This window comes from Furipterus horrens, unplaced genomic scaffold, assembly GCF_987537825.1.
Source record: "Furipterus horrens unplaced genomic scaffold, mFurHor1.1.pri manual_scaffold_7, whole genome shotgun sequence".
In the NCBI taxonomy this organism is placed as follows: domain Eukaryota; kingdom Metazoa; phylum Chordata; class Mammalia; order Chiroptera; family Furipteridae; genus Furipterus; species Furipterus horrens.
This window is the reverse complement of record NW_028327177.1, coordinates 115,628,521-115,647,714: the sequence shown is the minus strand read 5'-3', so window position 1 is coordinate 115,647,714 and position 19,194 is coordinate 115,628,521. Positions and strand designations below refer to the sequence as shown.

General features: G+C 40.4%; 1 protein-coding gene across 2 annotated transcripts in view; it reads right to left on the bottom strand.

Annotated features, from left to right (window-relative positions):
* Nucleotides 1–19,194, bottom strand: part of CPNE4 (copine 4) — a 433,285-nt gene that overhangs the window by 315,321 nt on the left and 98,770 nt on the right. For both annotated transcript variants that reach the window (XM_090283000.1, XM_090283001.1), the window contains exon 2: nucleotides 4,514–4,694. In XM_090283000.1, coding sequence (XP_090139126.1) covers nucleotides 4,514–4,694 — 181 coding nt within the window. The remainder of the gene's footprint in view (nucleotides 1–4,513; nucleotides 4,695–19,194) is intronic.

The window sequence follows — 19,194 nt, the reverse complement described above, 5'->3', positions numbered from 1 at the left end:
AATTACAGCTCCCCAGAAAAACACTTAAGCTATAACATTAATAGCTCACAGTTACATTTTTACAAACTCCCTTTCCTCTTCTCCCTAACCCAGCTGAATTCTCTAGCACACCAAAAATACTCTGGAACTGTGTTAGCTATTTGCACTTACTTCTAAATTAATTAAAACTAAATAATTAAAAATGTCAGTTTTTCAGTCACACAATCCACCTTTCAAGTGCTCACTTGTGGCTAGTGAGTATCTCATTGGACAGCACAGATATGAGAACATTTCCAGGGACAGTGCTAATCTAGAGAGAACCTATTTGTCCAAACTTGAAAATTCTCTGTAGTCCTAGCTGGTGTGACTCAGTTGATTGAGTGTGGGCCTGCAAACTGAAAGGTCCCTGGTTCGATTCCCAGTCAGGCCACATGCCTGGGTTGCTGTCCAGGTCCCCAGTTGGGAGCATGTGAGAGACATCTCATCAATGTTTCTCACCCTCTCTTTCTCCCTCCCATCCCCTCTCTCTCAAAATAAATAAATAAAAAATTTTTAAATTCTCTATAAAAAAATACGCTTACCTTGTTTTTTATTTCCTTACCCTGATACTTCCCAACAATCTCTTCATTATGAAAATTAGTTTGGCCTCTATTTTTTTCTTCACTTAGTCAATTACCAGACTCCCCATAATGAAGTCACCCAAGGAACTGACACAGCCAGCATGACTTCTCTACTGCAAAACTTTCTCTCAATTCTATAATTCTGTACATAGTACTCTCTCGGTATATCCATCTTCTATGGGCTAGATACAGGAAAACTCACATATCAATAAATCTTGCCCCAGAGCACTGCCCATGTTTGCTAGCCTTCACTAAACATAGGTAGTAGCAGCTACATAGTTTAAATACTGTCAGTTGCTTCTAACTTCTAGCATAGGTGTGCTTCTAATTTGTAGCATAGGACCACTGGCTGAATTTATACTGAAAAGTGAATGTTAAAACTAATGATGAGAGGGGGTGAATGATTCTCCAAGTTTCTGTGGGTTGTCAGGAGGTTCATGTGCTAGTCATTTACCTCTTTGCTCTCATACCCATTCTATGCCTGCAAACTGCACCAGCTGGCTTCCATCAAGGTTTGGTTAATGGAAAACAGTGATGGGAGACCAGAGAACAACAGAGGGGAATGCCAGGGTATCCTCATCGCCCTCCCAAGCAGCATTTCCAGCATTAGTGCATCTCTGCTATCTTTACAGTTTCCACCCGGGAGGCCCTCTGTCTGTGGATCCAGCTTCTGCTACATGACCCAGCTGTTTGGTTCTCCTTTGTCCCTCTCACCCGGTGGTGGGCTAGTAAATGGTCAACAACTGGCTCTGGAACAGGGAGCAAGGGAGGTGAAAAGAAGCCCTGGTTTGAAATGTTTGTCAACGTCTGTGGTGTAGATACTCACATTCAAGCTTGCAAAATTCCTGAATATGTATTTCCTAGCCCAACATGCCTAAGCCTGTATACAGGCTGGTTCCTACACACTATTGCTCACCTTATGCAAAGAAGCAGGTTCCTATTGTTCATCTCTGGGTTCCTTCACAGTTCCTCTTAGTTTCTCTGCATTTCTAACTCTTCTGTTACTAGTTACCTGAATTAAATCCTATTAGCTACCTGGCATGGCCTCTGTTTTCCCAACTGTATCCTAAATGTATATTGTTATGAGCATAAAATTTATCAGAGAAGAGCTTCTCAAAGTGCTGGCATAAAAATCAGCCACATCACAAAGTATGCTGGAAGTTCAACTGACAAAGACTGTTTTTAATGAGTGAAGACTTTCTATGTGAAGGAAGCAGTGGATCAATACACATTGTGGTACAAGTTTCTTATCTCACTACGCATCAGTAACAAGGAGTTTGTGGACTGGTAGCTGTGTGCAGTCCACATTTTGAGTGACACTGTAATAGGGCACTTTGGAAAAGCAATTTGGCAATGTGTATCAAAAGGCCGACAAGTGTCCTATCCTTTGTCCCACGAGTTCCACTCTGACAGAATCTCTCCTAGGAACTCATCTCAAAAGAAGGGGAAAGCCTCTGATAGGTGTGAGGTGGTATCTCATTGTGGTTTAAATTTGCATTTCTCTGATGGTTAGTGGCATAGAGCATCTTTTCATATGTCTATTGGCCATCTTTTTGGAGAACTGTCTATTCATGTCCTTTGCCTATTTTTAAATTGGATTGTTTGGTGTTTTCTGGTGTCAAGTTTTATAAATTCTTTATATATTTTGGATATGAACTCCTTATCAGATGTATTGAAGGAACTTGAAATACTAATTCAAAAGAATATGCACCCCTATGTTCACTGCAACATTATTTATCATAGCTAAGGTATGAAAGCAGCCCAAGTGCCCATCAGTAGATAAGTGGATAAAAAAGCCATAGTAACTCGACACAATGAAATACTACTTGGCCATGAAAAAGAAGGAAATCTTACCTTTATGCAGCATAGATGGACCTGGAGAGTATTATGCTAAATGAAATAAGCCAGTCAAAGAAAGACAAGTACCATATGATTTCACTTATATGTGAAATCTAATAATCAAAATAAACTAACAAAACAGAAGCAGATTCATAGATAGAGAACAGACTGACAGCTACCAGAGGGGAGGGGACTGAGGGGCTGGGTAAAAATGGTGAAGGGATTAAACAAAACAAAACAAAAAAAACACCTCATAGACAACAGTATGGTGACTACCAGAGGGAAAGGGGGTGGGAGGTAAGACAGGGTAAAGGGGGATAAATGGTGACAAAGGAGACCTGACTTTGGGTGGTAAACCCACAGTACAATATACAGATGATGTATTATGAAATTGTACACCGGGAACCTACATAATTTTATTAACCAAAGTCACCCCAATAAATTTAATAAAAAAGAAGGGAAAAGCCTCATGCTCAAAGATGGCTATTGTAGCATTATATAAAATAGGGTATTTTTGGAAGCAATTCAAAGAGAAAAGATAAAAAAAATGATTAATTAAATCCATTTGATGGCATATTACACAGCCTTAAAAAATATAACTATGAGTATTATAGCACTAAGGGAAAGACATATACTACTAGATAATAAAATCAGGAAAGAAAATTTTACATACATAATAAGACCGAAAAGAAATATATATAAATAATCACAGAATTATGTAAAGAGTGTATTAGGAGATAATTCTTCTCTAATTTTCAAAGAGTGACCCTTTTCTGATGTAGAAATTCCACTTAGTTTTATTAATTAAAAAAAACCCACTAACAAAGTCAATAAGGATATTTAGAAGGAAAAAGAAAAACATTATACAATAAGATACCTGTAGTGCTGTTTTAGTTGACAATAGAAGCCCTGGATAAGCCTGAAGTTAAATTAAGATCCCCAGACCTGCCCATCTGCCACGCATTCCTCCACATATGGTGCCTCCTCATGGATTCATCTGCTCTCCAACCTTAGTCCCACCTCCCTTTCAGAGAAGTGGTTTTTATCACCTAAGTACTAATAAGCAAACATGCTCCCTCTAGGATCTTTTGAGCCTTCTTTCTACTGTGAAGTAGAAGACTTTGCCCCCTAGAGGAGCACTTTCCAACTATTTGCAAACAGGTAGGAGAAGTATTGAAGGTTCAAAGAGTTTGTCCTCAGGGATCCAAAGCAGGTAATAATAGTCTCCTCTTTCTTGACCCAGCATGGCTTCAAATGTATATCCAAATTCCATTAGCTCTCAGGCTCCCTTAGAGAGGGTAATAGCTGCTTACTCTGCTGCACCCCCTGCCTCTCCCTATTGCCCCAGTAACTTCAGATCTGATCTTTAAAAGCGTAGCTTATTTAGACCAGGTACCTAGAAGCGAAAAAAAAAAAAAAAAAAAAAACTAAAAACTTAACATCCAGTGCTCATCCAATTCGTTTCAACTTTTAAATAAACAAAACCCAACTGCAGAAATCAACCTGCAATGTCAGTACGCAAACCACCAAAGCCTACACAGGTACCCATCGTTTTGATAAAATAGCAATGAAGTTCCTGGGGTTCTAGAGCTCCACTACCTGGGTGCAAATATTAGATTTTCCACTTACACGCCAAATGATCTTCGACAAATCCTTAACCAATTTGTCTCTGTTTCTTCATAGGATTGTTGTGAGGACTAAGTTATTTTTAAATAAAGCAGTCAGAATAGTGCCTGACACTTGATTAAGTACCCAATAAATTTAGCTAATATTAAGTTCTCCCTCCAAAAAATAAATGTTGTGTATGTAATGTGGTCCCTGAAAGGCCATCCTCTCTGTCCTCCCTCAAGGGCCACTGTGTCCACAATGACCACACAAACTAAGGGTAAATGTCAAAATACCCACAACACTAAAAGAGCCACCTCAAAACTTCATGATCCAAGCAAAATTGTGATCCTACTCATTTCTAGAATTTTTCATACTATCAAAATAAACCACCGAAGGATGAAAAATGTCAAATATTTTTGAACCCATCCTCCAGCCACGCTTCTGTCCATTGGCGTGGACATGCCTACCTCGAACCACTGCCCATGGGACTGCATCTTGAGGATGACACAGGGGTCTGGTTTGGAAAGGGCATCTCGGTCGGAAATGCCTTTGCAGGCGACACGCAGCTCAACTTTGGTCAGGCAGGGGCTGTTAAAGATTCCCAGCGTGTTAGCAGCCGACTCATAAATGTTGCTCATCTTCTTCATTCTGTTTTAAGCAAGAAAAAGAGGAAAAGAGACATGCCAATCACTGCAGTATTTGTCCAAGGATCAAGCCTCTCAATCACCATTTAGCAGCTTGCTCAACACACCATTTCAAATATTGACTGTATTTACTATCTCATGTCCCACCCTGGTGGCACAGTTCCAGTGAAGTAAACAAATAAAAACAAAAACAAAAACAGAAAACAGAAACCAAAGAACCTCAACAGGTGTTGGTGCACCTGACCAAAAGCACTGTTTTCTTATATGATTTGCATACATTTGCATAGTAAAATTTTTAGTCTATGAAATAAAATTAATGAATTAGTGCAACAGACTGTGAAGTGTAATCCAGTTCTATATTAAGGGCATAGATTGTGTGAAATTTTACGGGCTTGTTGGTTAATCAATTTAATCACTTTCCAAGTTTTTAAGGCTCCTCAAAATTCAGCTCTCCTTTTTCTTCTATGCACAGACATGTATGTTGCCCCACCTGAAGAAACAGTCCAAATTCCCCTTCCCTAAACTCTGGTCCGCCTTCTCAAGATGCCCTCAGCAAATCAGCTGCAAGAGAGAGGCCCAGAATCTGATTTCCTGCCTCAAGTGCCCAAGTCCATTCTCACCTTTCCCTTTCCAGCTCCTACCTGCAGCATCAGGATTCAGAATCAAAAGGTGGAAGGCAAAAGGATAACTGTGTGAGAGAAAAAGCACAGAGCCTCTGATTCTGGACTCATGGAAACAGCAGCCACAAATAAGCTCTGCAGGCCCCCTTCCCATCTCCGCATGATAACCTTTCAATAACACTGCATCAGGAGGTCCAGGGCTACAAGGACCCCCCAGAGGCCACCAACACTTTCTTCCTTCTCTGAGGAAAACTGGACCTGTAAGGACATTGAAAGATTCTCTCAGGAGTTCAATTCAATATCCTTCTCATGGAATTCTGTTTCCTTGTAGATTCCTTAGGAAAACCAGCAACAGCTTCCTCAACCTCACAGGGCACTAGCCCCGTATAGTGGAATCTTATCATCTGTCAAATGAAGAGAATCCCTCTAGTAAGTGCCAGCTCATTGTTGGCTAGTTTATTGTTGCTATGGTCTGAATATCTGCATCCCCTCAAAATTCAGTGTCGAAATCCTAACCCTTGAAGGCAGTGGTATTAGCAGGAAGCACCTTTGGGAGGTGCTTAGGTCAGGGACTACTTCTTATACTTTATTGAAATCCAGTAGTGTTCAACTTGATAATATTGTAGACTGATGATGAAACCAACATAGCCTTCACTTCTAGAGGAATGTGGTACAGGAAAGAAATGTGGGGGTACTGAAAATAAAACTCCCCAAATTTTTACTATTACTCTGGCTTACCTCCCTGTCCATGTGAAACAGAGTGAAGGGAGGATCCCCAAAGTCCCCACAGCCCTCAGTTTGTGGGATGGGGGAAGGAGATAACACAGTTTTTAAGGTACTTTGAATATCTATGGCAAGCCGATAGCTAGATAATAGCTGTGCTACTGCCCCGGGGCAAAAGATGTAGTGACTTTCAGGATTTAAAGGAAGGGCAGGTAGCCTTGATAGAGCGAGCCTGTTGGAGAAGCAAAATGGAAGTCAGTGCTATAACGGAAGTGGTTGCCATGATGTAGGAGGATGTTGCGGCTATGCGGTTTGTAGACAGGATTCGGCAATGCAGCCTGGGCTAGTAAAAAAGCAGGTATGCTGCTGCTTTGATCATGCCAGCTCCAGATGACTCCAAAGCCACCAAAGACTCTGCCTTGCAGACCCAGGCTCTATCTGGACTCTTGGAACTCAGGACATGCAGAGAGGACACTCTCTTAGAACTTGTGCCTTTCCTGGACTTCACCATGATCAGTGTAACAAGGCACATGTTTTCCTGGACTATTATACAGAGGCTGAAGGCAACATACCCTAGATCCTGAAGGAGAGAGCTGACTGATAAGGACTGGGGAAACTACTGGGCTTGGTTTTGGTTTATAGCCTTTTGGGGAGCAAGGGAAGTGCTGGGTCTCCTGGGAGAACAGAGCTCTGAGCTGAAGTGCTCCCAGCCCCACCAAGGTTGGAATATTGTAAATAAAGACCTGTTTTTCTCAACATTAATTATTGGGTCACGCACCGAGGTGCCACATGAATGGGCCTCACTTTGCTTGGTAACACATGCACAAATGAAAGCCCTGACCAGATATATTGGAGTTCACAAGTTCCTCTGGCTGCTGAGGTCAGCAGTCCTGACCTTGACCTTGGAGGTAGTATTTAGGCCAGTGAAGTCAAATTGTTTGGCCTTGGCCCAGCAGAAGTTCACTGCTGAAAGGTGATCATAAAATACAGCTCTGTCAATGAGTGATGAGCTACCTCTAGCCCCAGATAAGTGAAGTAAACAAGTAATTTCACACTCTGTTAGAGAACAGGATTAAAATATGGCCAGATTACCAATACATTTTCCATGGCCTATTTAAATCCTCTTTGTTGTCTTTCATAAAATATCCTGGTTTTACAGAGAATAATGTCTGTTGAGAATTATTTTGATGAAAGCTGACTTCTGGCCAATTTTAGAAGGAAATTATAATTGCCCTTTCACTCAGATAATTTAAGTTATAAAAAAAATGAAAACTACTTCAGTATATCCACACTCCCTAACAGGACAAACTGATCCTGAAACTTAATTAGCTTCTGAATAAGTTGCAAACAATGCCAAGACAATAGAGAGCTCAAGAAGGAAAAGAATCAGCTTGAGTTCACAGGGGAACCAATTGAGCAGAGCTTGTCTTAAACCTATGTTAAGAACAAGGGCATTATCACTGTTCTGCTTGCTTTGGCATTATTTGGCCTTTTTAAATGTCGGAGCACATCCAGGGAAGGCTGGTATGCCGGATGTCTCTATCACACAATATTTCCATCTCGATTCAAGAAATATGTATGGGGTATCTGTTTTGTGCCTGGTACTGTGCTGGAAGTTGGCGGCACTGAGCATCCATTCACTCAGCTGAAGATAAACCAGTTGTTATTCAACCAGGACCTATCAGTGTATTTCATATTCAACATACCTTGACCTACTCTTGGATCAAGTGTCAACCTTTTAGGTGGCCAGTGCTGTGCTAGACACTGTAAAGGATGGAGACATGAATGAGACAGTCCATGTTCCTAAAGGTTCACATTCTGAAGCACTGCTTCTCAGACTTGAACATGATCATGAATCAATCACCTGAGGAGCTTGTTAAAATGCAGTTTCTATTTCAAGAGTCTCAGGTGGGACTGAGATTCTGCTCCTGGGAAGTCTGTGAACCACAATATGGGCAGCCAGGTTGTTGAGTATAAACTAAGCACCTATAAAACAGGGCAAGTGGCCCTTGAGTTTATCCTAAGATCAGATACTCATATATGAGATGCAGAATGACAAAGAAGATAAGAGTAGAATATAGCATCACAGTATCTGAAGCTACCCAAGCTCTGCTTCTCACTTATTGTGTGACTTTGGGCAAGTTATTTGAATCATCTGTGCCTCAGTTTTATCATGTATGAAATGGGGATAATAACAGTTTCCTACCTTGTAGAGTTGTCTTGAAAATTAAAGAATTAATCCTCATAAAGTCACAGAAGACTGCCTGGTTCATAGTAAACATTCAATGAATGGAAATTATTATTGTACTTTTAAAAACAGCACCACTGAGTTCACATTTATCAACTTCTTATGTACCTGCCAAGCACTGAACATTAAGCCATCAGATCCTCAAGAGACTTTCACCTAATCCTCTGGATAATCCTATGGTAGGTCTGGTTAGGACGCTCATTTCCCAGGAACAAACTTCAGTTTAGAGAGGTGGAATAACTGTGCGTGGCTATCCAGCTACAGCATTGTAGTACAGGATTTGAACCCAGAACTCCAGGTCTGGAATGGAGGCCATTAACCACTCTGCTATTCTTGCCTTCCTGTGAGATAGCTACTTAAGAAGACTTTCAAAAAACTGACAACTAGAGACTTTTACCATACAATACTTACAAAATATTTTTTACCCACCTGTCTCCCCTGAATGTCACACTGCAGCTACCCCTACCCCTCTTCCCTCTTTCTATCTACCAAAACTTCCAGCATCCTTCTCGCAGAATCATCTAGACTTTTACATGTTTGATTTTTTTCTTTTATAGAAAGCCCATTATTTTGTAAATTCATCTGCCCACTAGGTTTCTTTCCTCTCACAACTTTAATCATTGCTTACCCTGCGCAGCCTCCCTCGCCCACCCCTAGTTTGGTAGTACAAACACCCACTCTTCCCAAGAGAATGGGAAAGGAAGAAAAGCTTGACTGTTTATACTTTTTGTCCGCATTAGCCACATAATGCTCTATAAATTTATTTTAAAAATAGCTTGCTTTCTTAACCCCTAATACTAACTACACTAACAACAAACCTGGAGACAATCTCTTGAGACAGGAATTGTCAGCCCCATTACACAGACATAAAAAATAAAACTGATGGTGGATAACTTGACCCAAAGTCATAGCTGATAAGAGGACCAGGAATTAAGCCTGAGTCTAATGAACTCTAAAACACGTTTTTCATCATTTCTTATAAAATTATTTACATTTTTAATTTGCTTAACAATTACTTTCTTTCTAGATCATGCAAAGGCAAATTTCAACCCCATTCCAATCTTAATAAACCACAAAGATGTAGTATGTGCATTATAGTTAAGTATGAGATTGTGCTCCAGCAGTCTTGAAACATTCACCTTTCCCCTCCTTACTCTAAAGGTAGCTCAAATCACATTTGGAACTCTGTCGCAGTAGCCTCATCAATTTGAGGGGTCTGGGAACTCAGTGTGCCTACTCTGATGATTTCAAACACCGAGCACTTGATGAGTGGCAGACGGTAGAGCTACAACACCTGGAAACCTGGAGATGAAGCATGTGAACCCAAAAGACCATGGTTCTAATGAATATGATTCAGAGTTGGGCAATATGTGTACATGGATGTTTTTCTGAAATACACTGTGCCAAACCACTCAAGTGCAGTAAATTATTATTTCAGCCAATTCCTGAGCATTCTAATTTGAGACAATAAAGAGACCAAAAGAAAAAATCCAGCAGAGATTCTATTTCCTGAAAATCAGCTTTCTTGGGAAAGATGTGCATAAGGAATAAGATATATCGATGTTCTAGGAACTTCTGTGCTCACATTTTTATCTCTAACGATGAGTCATAAAGATGAGATTTTTCTAGAAACCAATTATATCCATTGCATCTCATTCATATTAATTTTATAGCACTCAAATGTCACCCATTTTTAGGAGAACTGGCTTATAATTTTAACTAAATAATTGTAAATGGTGATAGAAAGTTTTAAAAGTAATACTCGAATAAAATATAAAAAGAAATGGTAACAGGAAGTTTTAAAAATAATACTTGAATAAAGAAATCTTATGAATGACTGTCTCCTCCCCGTCATAACCCCTTCTTTTCCTACCACACCAAAGGCAGCTACAGTTCCTGAATGAGAGGCGGGGGGAAGCAAATTTAGTTGATGCTTTTATTATTTTGGCACTGAAATAGATTCTGAATGAGTTGTAAATGACACCACTCAGGCAATGAAATTTACCCAGTAGAGAGATCAAATCCCAGTCTTCTTTTGTTCAGTTATTTTCCCTTTTTAATATAATCACAGATTGGCTTCTCCTACTAACGTAATCTAGCAGGAAGCTAAGGGCTCACAAAATGGAGCTTGTGCTTCTGGTCTCATAGGTGTGGCTAAATTTAAAAGAAGAAAAGGAACAAAATTTTATGTTCAACAAACAACACATGAAGCCAGAAGCCAACTTCCCTGAGAAAGCACGATAATTGATTTACTTATGGGTCTTGCTCTGTTTCTACACCTTCTTGTTTAAGACTTGCTTCATCTGCTTTGAATGACATCCTAGCACTGACGTGATTTGCTTATTTGGTGGAGGACAAGATGGAGCATTTGGGGAAAGAAGAGGGGGTTGAATAAATGAAATACCTCTTAGGATACAAAACACAACCTCTAGTTCCACACGGGCCAAAAGAAATGTGAATGAGGAGGAAAATATTCTCCATCTATGCTGTCCAGTACAGTGACCACTAGCCACAGGTGACTATTGAACCCTTGAACTATGGCTAGTGCAACTGAAGAAAGAAATTTTAGTTGTATTTTATCTTAATTTAAATAGCCACCTATGGCTAGTGGCTACCATATTAGACATGTACTGATCAAGGCTTTTTTTTTTTTCTTAGTGTCTCCTAAAGACTAACACTGAAAGGTATTGCTCAAAAACACTTCCCAACACAAATGCAATGGTAGAACCTCACCTCAAAGCAATTCGTTAAACAGGATTCTTTTATACGAGAAATTCAGCTTCATACTACTTGGTGGAGGCTGGATGCCGAAGTGTTCAAAGGACTCAACAGGTCCAAGTTAGGTTCATAAAGGCTTTCCTCATCTGCCAGTGCCATTGATTGGTGGTGACTGCGTGGAGGCAGATGCATGAGAAAGAGTGCTTCATTAGTTGATGCTGAGTGCCTTCCACATGCCAGAGAGAAGGAAGTGACAGCTCATGGGCCATGTTTTGCTAAGACTAGGAGAGACCTTAAGAAAAATACTAGAGTGAAACTCTCCTTAGAACTTCTTCCTAACGTGTAATAATGTTTCCCCTAAAAGCTTCGAAAGGGGAGCTTACAAGCTCTGTGGCTGGCCTTGCTAGAGCAGCTCTGGGTGAAAACACAGGAGACAATAATTTAGGTAGAAGTAGCATGTGAACAGGGCATGTTTTGGGAGGGGTGAGAGAGCAGTGTTCAAAAGGGAGGACTTTTTGGAGGAGAGCATCATGTCTGTCTCTGAGACCGGTCATACGACCAGCCACCATAGATGCATGGGTGATGCTCTGGGGAAGAGAAAAACTACAGTAGCCATGAAAGGAGTGGTATCTGCATGTCAGCAGCCACACATGATATGGGCATACACACATTCTTACAGATTGCCCACTAGCACAGAGAAACTTTAGGGGCTCTCTGGCAGCAAGTAGTGATATGGCCTGAATTGATCAAGTCTATGACCTGAACAAGGCTTTATAGGAGACATCATTAGAGGAGGAAGAAATTTGATAAGTGGCCTGTATGTGCCAGCTGAGAGTTCTAAGAATTTGTGGTCCTCACTGAATGTGAAGAGAATGGGAGCACAGAAAAACCTGCAGGCTCCAGTGTGGGCAGAGACCAACCGAAGGAACAGTGCCACATGTAAAATAATAACAGCAACAGTGACACCAATCATAGCAACTGTTATTGGACATTTACATGTCTGGTAATGTGCTCAGCGTTTTCAGTTAATCCTTTCAATGGTTGTGATGGGGAACTTGATATCATTTCAATTTTACAGATGAGAAAACTGTGTCTGGTGGTCATGAGATGCGTAGATGGATAAGAGTATCACCAGGGTGACACATGAGAGTCAAAAGTGCATTGGAGACCCATGCACTTGAATTTGTGTCCTGGCTCTGACATTTCCTAGTTGTGACATAACTTTGCTGACCTTCAGTGTTCTCATTCTGAAAAGAAGATAGTAATAACTACCTCCCAGGACTATTGTGAGTGTTAGAGAAGATAACAGATATAAAAAACCAGGCACAATAATGAACACAATAGATTCCACAAATTTTTTTTTGTTTCACCTGCCCTATGATTTAAAATATAGCAAATACCCAAATGCTCCCACATTCAAGCTTCAGATCATTTGAGAACACTATGATTCAAAGATAAGTCATTATTATAAATCAAGACTCCAAGTTAAAAATCAGTTCATGTTTGGGTCAAAAATTTGAGAATGAATAGGTTCAATAATAATTTAGAGGGGTTTATTGGATACGTGGGGTTTTTTTTGCAAGTTCTGAAAAAAAAAATTAGCTTCTGGGGGTGGGGGGTTAAAATTAGTTAACCACATACTCTCTTGAAAAGTCAGAGTTCAGTTCAATTAGAAAGCGTGCTATAAATAACTTTTGCTTTATTATAGTTCTCGTTCATGATCATAGTAGAACCGAAGAAGCCAAGTAAAAATCTGTCTGTATGTATGTGTGTACATGTGTAAAATGTTCTCACCAAACATTCTACCTACTCTGTTAGCACTCTTGCAGTTGGGTGGAGCCATGTGGCTGGTTCTGAGAGGTAAACTGCTTCAGGAAGAAGTGTAGAAGGGCCAGCGATATCCCCTAGCTGTCCTTTCCACTGCCATGTTGACCAAAGAGGCCTATTATTAAGACAGTTGAGTGACAATATCAAAGCCTTGCAGTCACCAACTCACCACTGAAAGATAGTAGCCCTAGAAATTAAAGGACTTGATGTTAGTTAGAAATAAACCTTTGTTGCAACAGGCATTGAAAGTTTTGGCTTGTTTGTTACTGCAGCATAACCTAACCTATCCTGAACAACACAGTATCCATATTCATTTCTTTTCTTGAATCAAACAAAATGTATGTGTGTGATGGAGTATAAGCAAAAGAAATTGAGAGAAAAGTATGTGAAAATGTGTGCACTAGTAGAGAAAATCATGATTTATTGACTGTGGTTGCTAGGCCTATCTCCTAAATTCAGATAAGGGTCTTCTAGAGGAAATTACCTGTAATGACAACTGAATGCTCTATCAGTGGCTGTGAGGTATAATGGCGCCTTGAAATCCAGCTCTTTTAATTAATCCATCCTTCATATTCTTCTTTGATCACTTATGATTTTCTCTATAACCAACTACTAAATACCTGTCATCCCAACATTGCAGGAACATGGTCCATTGTTTATTACTTCTCCGGGAATAATTAATTTTCGGCCCATGGGTTTGACCTCATGTGACTTACATAGCCAAACATTTTTGAAAATAAAACTTATAGTTTTCTTTTATTAAGTATTTCTCAGAAATCAAAGAAATTCATGTTCATGATTTAAAATGGAAACTATTAAGAAAGCACAAAGGAACAAAAACCTTTTGTAATTTCACCACTCAGATGAAAAACACTATTATTATTTTCATATATTTTATTATAGCCTTTTTATGTTTTATGAATTTTAAACAGAATCAAAATCTGTGCCCACTTTTATATTGCTTTTTAACCTAATGATATACTGAAGAATATATCCCAGTTTCATCAGTTTTTATAAACATGACTTTTAATAACTAGTATTCTACTATGCTGCCATATTAAATCTAACCAACCAGTCCCTTTTCCTTGGACACTTAAATTGTTTACAGTGTGTTGTTTTTAAGAAGCATACATATTACATCAGTGTCTCAAGGCCCGGCTTCACTCAAGACATCTGCTTCATAAAATTATATAGACCCATTTCTAAAATCAATCTGATGCTTTTGCTTTGTGGTCATCAAAGTGGAGCTGGAGCCATCAGGCTTGTGAGAAGCCAGGGGAGGCACAGAAAACCCAAGAAGACTAGACAGGGGTCTAGTGGACTCAGGCCCTATGGCAAATGACTCCCATTTTTCTCCAAGTTTTTCTTTCTAATACTCTGTTCTCCACCAAGAGTACGACACAAAGGAACAGGACAAAGGCATTGAGAAGCCAGCTGCCTGCCTCTACTGTCAATTCAAAAGATGAAAGGGGCCCTCCGGACTCTCCTGTGGTCCAGTTCCATTCAACAAAACGGGAGACTAGATAGGGATTTCGGTCCATGGTCCACCTGGTGATAGTGTTTACCTGTAGTGTCCTCCATACATTACATGTCTCCTGGGGACCCACCAAGGGCACTGAAGGAACAAAGGTCTTGAACCCATCTCATTACAAGCCCAGCTAAAAACAAACAGCCAGCACATGTCTCCCTTTCATCAGCTAAGTTCTTATCTGTTCCCCTCCCTGGCAGCCATTCATCCCCAACCTCCACCCTAACTTCCAACTTATTTAGCTAGGGCAGTGAAGAAAGAGTGGGAGGGATAAGGCATTTAATTCAGTCATGAAGTTAGCTCAAATACTTTACTAAGTAACATTGACATTATACAGATAGGATTTAGAAAAGACCACAAAAATGGCTAAAGGGATGGGAAATTTTATAAAAGGATCTAGGATGCAAAGAACAAATTATCTTCAAATCAGTAGAGGAGTGGGACCAAAACTTTTTTGTATCCAGGAATCACTTGACGATCTTTTAAAAAATACCGACAGCTGTGTTTCAGCCAGTCTGATTTAATTGAAGTGAGACTTGGGCGCTGGGATTTTAAAAACTCCCTAGGTGATTCTAATATGCATCAAAATTTGGAAACCACTAGTGTAGAGATTTATGTCACAGGATGCAGATCAGTTATTTTGTTTTCAGTCCTTAGAAAGGATGGGATAGGGAACATGTACATTTTTTTTTTCAGATTTAATGTGTTTTATTGATTAAAATATTACATTTGTGCCAATTTCCCTTCCCTCTGCTCCCCTCCACCCGGTGGCCCCCCTCCCTCCAGTTGTCCCCCCCTTTTAGATTATGTCCATTAGTTGTGCATACAGTTCCTCCCAACCTCTCTCCGTCTATTCCATTCCCTCCTACCATGATCCCCAATTCCTATATCATCTCCCTCCCTCTCCCCACTCCCCCTCCCTGTTGACCTCCCCCCACTATGCTTCCCTTACCCACAGTTCCTTTTCCACTCTCGTTGCCTGTTTCGTTTGCCTTTGTTTCATCTCCCTAGCTTCTGTTTTTTAAACCAGTCCCTTTAACCTCTCATATAACAGTGGTTTGGATCTAATGAACTCTTTCAGTTTTATTTTGTCCTGGAAACACTTTCTCTGTCCTTCTATTCTGAATGACAATTTCGCTGGATAGAGTATTCGTGGTTGTAGGTTTTAGATTTTCATTACTTTGAATATTTCTTGCCAGTCTCTTCTTGCCTGTAGGGTTTCCCTTGAGAAGTCAGCTGATAGTCTAATTGGGACCCCTTTGTACATAATTCTTTTCTTCTCTCTTGCTGCTTTTAAGATTCTCTCTTTATCTTTAATTTTTGACATTTTGATTATAATGTGTCTTGGAGTGGTTCTCCCTGGGTCCAGTCTCTTGGGAACTCTCCTTGCTTCCTGGACCTGCAAGTCTATTCCCTTCCCCAAGTCTGGGAAGTTCTCCTTTATTATATTTTCACTCAATTTTTCAAGTTCTAGTTCATCTTCCTCATTCTCTGGCAAACCAATGATTCTTATGTTGGGCCTTTTATAGCTGTCCCAGAGGTTTCTGATCCTCTCATTGTTGCTTCCTATTTCCTCTCGCTGCATTGGTTGACTGCTTGTTCCTTCTCCATATTCCAGTTTGTTGAAATGAACTCTGGATTCCTCACCTCTGTCTCGTATGTGGTTTTGTTCCTTTCGTTATGAAAGTTTTTCGCTTCTTTCATATCTTTTTCCTGCTCTTTTGTGAATTCTGTAAGCCACCTGATAACAATGGCCCAGAACTGAGCCTCTGACAGGTTTCTTATCTGTTCATCTGTCAGGTTCTCTATCTGCTGTCTGGTGAGTTGTGCCACCGGGATCTCTATATTTGTCTGCCACATTTTGACAGATGCGTTTTGTTTTCCTGGGCTGGCTGTCGGGGGCAGTGCCTGTGTAGGCGTCACAAATCAGCGACCGGCCGGCGCCTGCCTGTCCGCGACCTATTTCGCAGCCCTGTGGTGCTTTCTGTGGGGGCGGGGGTCCAAGATGGATTCACACAGTTATTCAGCTAGGAGACCGGGATCCGTCCTCCCGCCCCCCTGGGCCTCACTGTTCAAGGCGATGCTGCGGCTGCTTTCCCCAGCGCCGGAGTCGCGCACGCCAGGGGCTTGATTGGAGTCCCGCACGCCAGGGGCTTGATTGCCTCCGGGATTTTTCGCCGCCCCGACCGCCGCTCCGCAAACAGCTTTGCCTTCTTTAACTCTTACCTGCCCAAATGGCACCGCTGGTTTATAACTTCATGTGTTGGGCTTCCGTGTAGTTTTATTTTCTGGAATTTCTAGTTATCCTTTGTTTTGAAGTAGTTGTATTCCTCTATAGTTGTAGAGGGAGACCTAGCGTGTCCGTCTAAGCCTCCATCTTGGCCGAAGTCCGGGAACATGTACATTTTGACTCTAAAGGAGATCAAATCCTTAAACAAACAAATAAATGTAAATATGTGTATTATCAACAAGCTGGTAAAATAACTTGACTTATGTGTCCCTGGTGCTCAAACAGCAGAATCATAGTTACAACATCACCTAAGGTCTCTCTTCCCTGGCTTTCCAAATGGGGCAGTGACCTTGTTAGTGGAAGTTGAAAGCACAGCTCAAACCAGGGCAGATCTTGGCCTTCAACAAGAACTAACTTTTCACATAAATTCATCTTCATAAAGAAGTTACACTCTCAAAACCTTAGGGTCCTTCTTCCAGTCATTTCTGATTCATTGAAAGTATCTCTTCCTTTCCCTTCCACACTCCTTTTGCTTGGGATTCCCTTCCATAGCACTCCCTACCCCCAAACACACACACACACACACACACACACACACACACACACACACACACACACACACACACACACACCACAGTTTCAGCTGAAACATCACCCACTCCAGGAAACCACCCAGAGCTATCCCTAGGCTAAGTTGGCTGCCTCTCTTCAAGGTTCCTATAATACCTCAGGTTCATCACTGCACCAACATAGTTATTTTACTTGATCAAAATCATCAATTAACCTTCCTGCTTCCTTAACAAAACTGTAAGCTCCATGAGGGTTCCGGTTCCAGCTTTCCACCTGTAAATCCCCAACATCTGGCACATGACATAAAAAATAAACTTTTTGCACAAAAAAGGTTCTGCTTGAGGGGAAAAAAAGAGATTTTTACTCTTATACTTGAAATAGCAAAATATATCTTTTAGGCTTGGGGATGGGGAAGAAAAAATGTGAAGAGAAAGAAGAAAAATATATTTTTATAATGTACCCAATGCTATTCTAAAGAACACAGATGTTAGTGCCTTGGGCCCTTGTATCAACCATCTGAAGGAAGAAGTACTAAGACATTCCCAATGTACAAGGTCTCAGACAGTCTGGGCAATTTCCCCAGGGTCGCACAGCAAATGAGCACTAAAGGTGAGAAACAAACTGGGCATTCTAACATTTGGTGATCAATCATCATGTCATCCTGCATGTATTGAGAATTTCAGGGACTCTAGGGGTATTTGACATGTTTTCTACCTGCCTGGTAAGGAAAGTAAAAAAGTGAGAAATAGGGTTGATCCTTTCACATCTGCAGATGGATAAAAAAGGAGACTAACAGAAGAAAAGGTCTTCAGGCCATGTGAAATTTCATCTGTAAATGACGCACCAGTGGTAGGGAGAGTGACTCATTCTGGTGGATTTCAATAGCAAATAAGCCAATTAAGAAAAGATGGGAATTAATTAGGTATCATAGAAGTTAAGGAGTAGTAGGAAAAATTCTATGGTCTATCTAATGTGGTTCTTTAAAACAAGTGCAGACACAAACATTTAAAGCTTATTATATACTCAAGCTAAAGTAAAGTGTAATTTTTTTTTTCGGGGGTGGGGTGGGGAATAATAGAATGTCTAAATAGATGACCTATAGACTGTCTGGAGAATCTAAAGAAACAAGAGGCAGGTATGAGTCAGAGGGATTAACAACAAACAACAACAACAACAAAAAATAAATACTGTGAGAAACTCCAAGGGAATGGACAAAATGAAGAAAAACTTCTAAGTGTTTTTCCTGCTTCTTCTCTAGTTAGCCTGTGACAAACACCATAAAAAAACAATGTGCCAATAAACACTTGTTGATTTGAAGCAGAACTACTGAAGGAGATTCACAAGAATTTAAAATGAGCATTAATCATAATAATACTTACAACAAATATTCTTAAAAATAAAGATGTGATCAAGAAGAAATAAGAAGAGAATTATAGTGAGAAAAAAACAAGTGGGGTTATTAGAAGATAAAATAAAATTAAAATATAAACAAAACAAGTGAGAGTTTATGCGGAGGGGTAGGAGGAGGAGAACCCAGAGAAGGAAGCTGATAATTCCTGGATCACATACCAACCCAGGGCCCTTCCCTGGATATTTAGCTGTTTTAAGAAATGAACTCTTTTAAAGTTTGTATCTGCAAACTCACTTTTCAAAATGTCAGAGACTGTTATGAATGAACATTGTTTTAAACTCCATCACCCAATTTTGAGTGAGAAATTTTCCATTTCTCTCCTGTCTCCAAAATTTCTTGAATACTCTAGAGAAGAGTGAATATTTAAAGTCAGGTCTTGAACAATGGGTCCTAGTTCTTAAAGCAGGAAGGAGAAAGGAAAACAGCATACCATGAAGATGGAACAGCTTGGGCGAAGGAGTGGAGGTCTGAGGTTGGAGCGGTGCGGGAGGGGAGGAGATAGGGTAACAGCCTGGAGTGGTCTATGTGGTTAGAATGCAGGGTGTGGTGGAGAGGAGAGAGCAAGACTGAGCGGAGGCTGGACTGACGAACTTGCATGTCTTGCAACTAACAATAGCTAGTGTGATTTA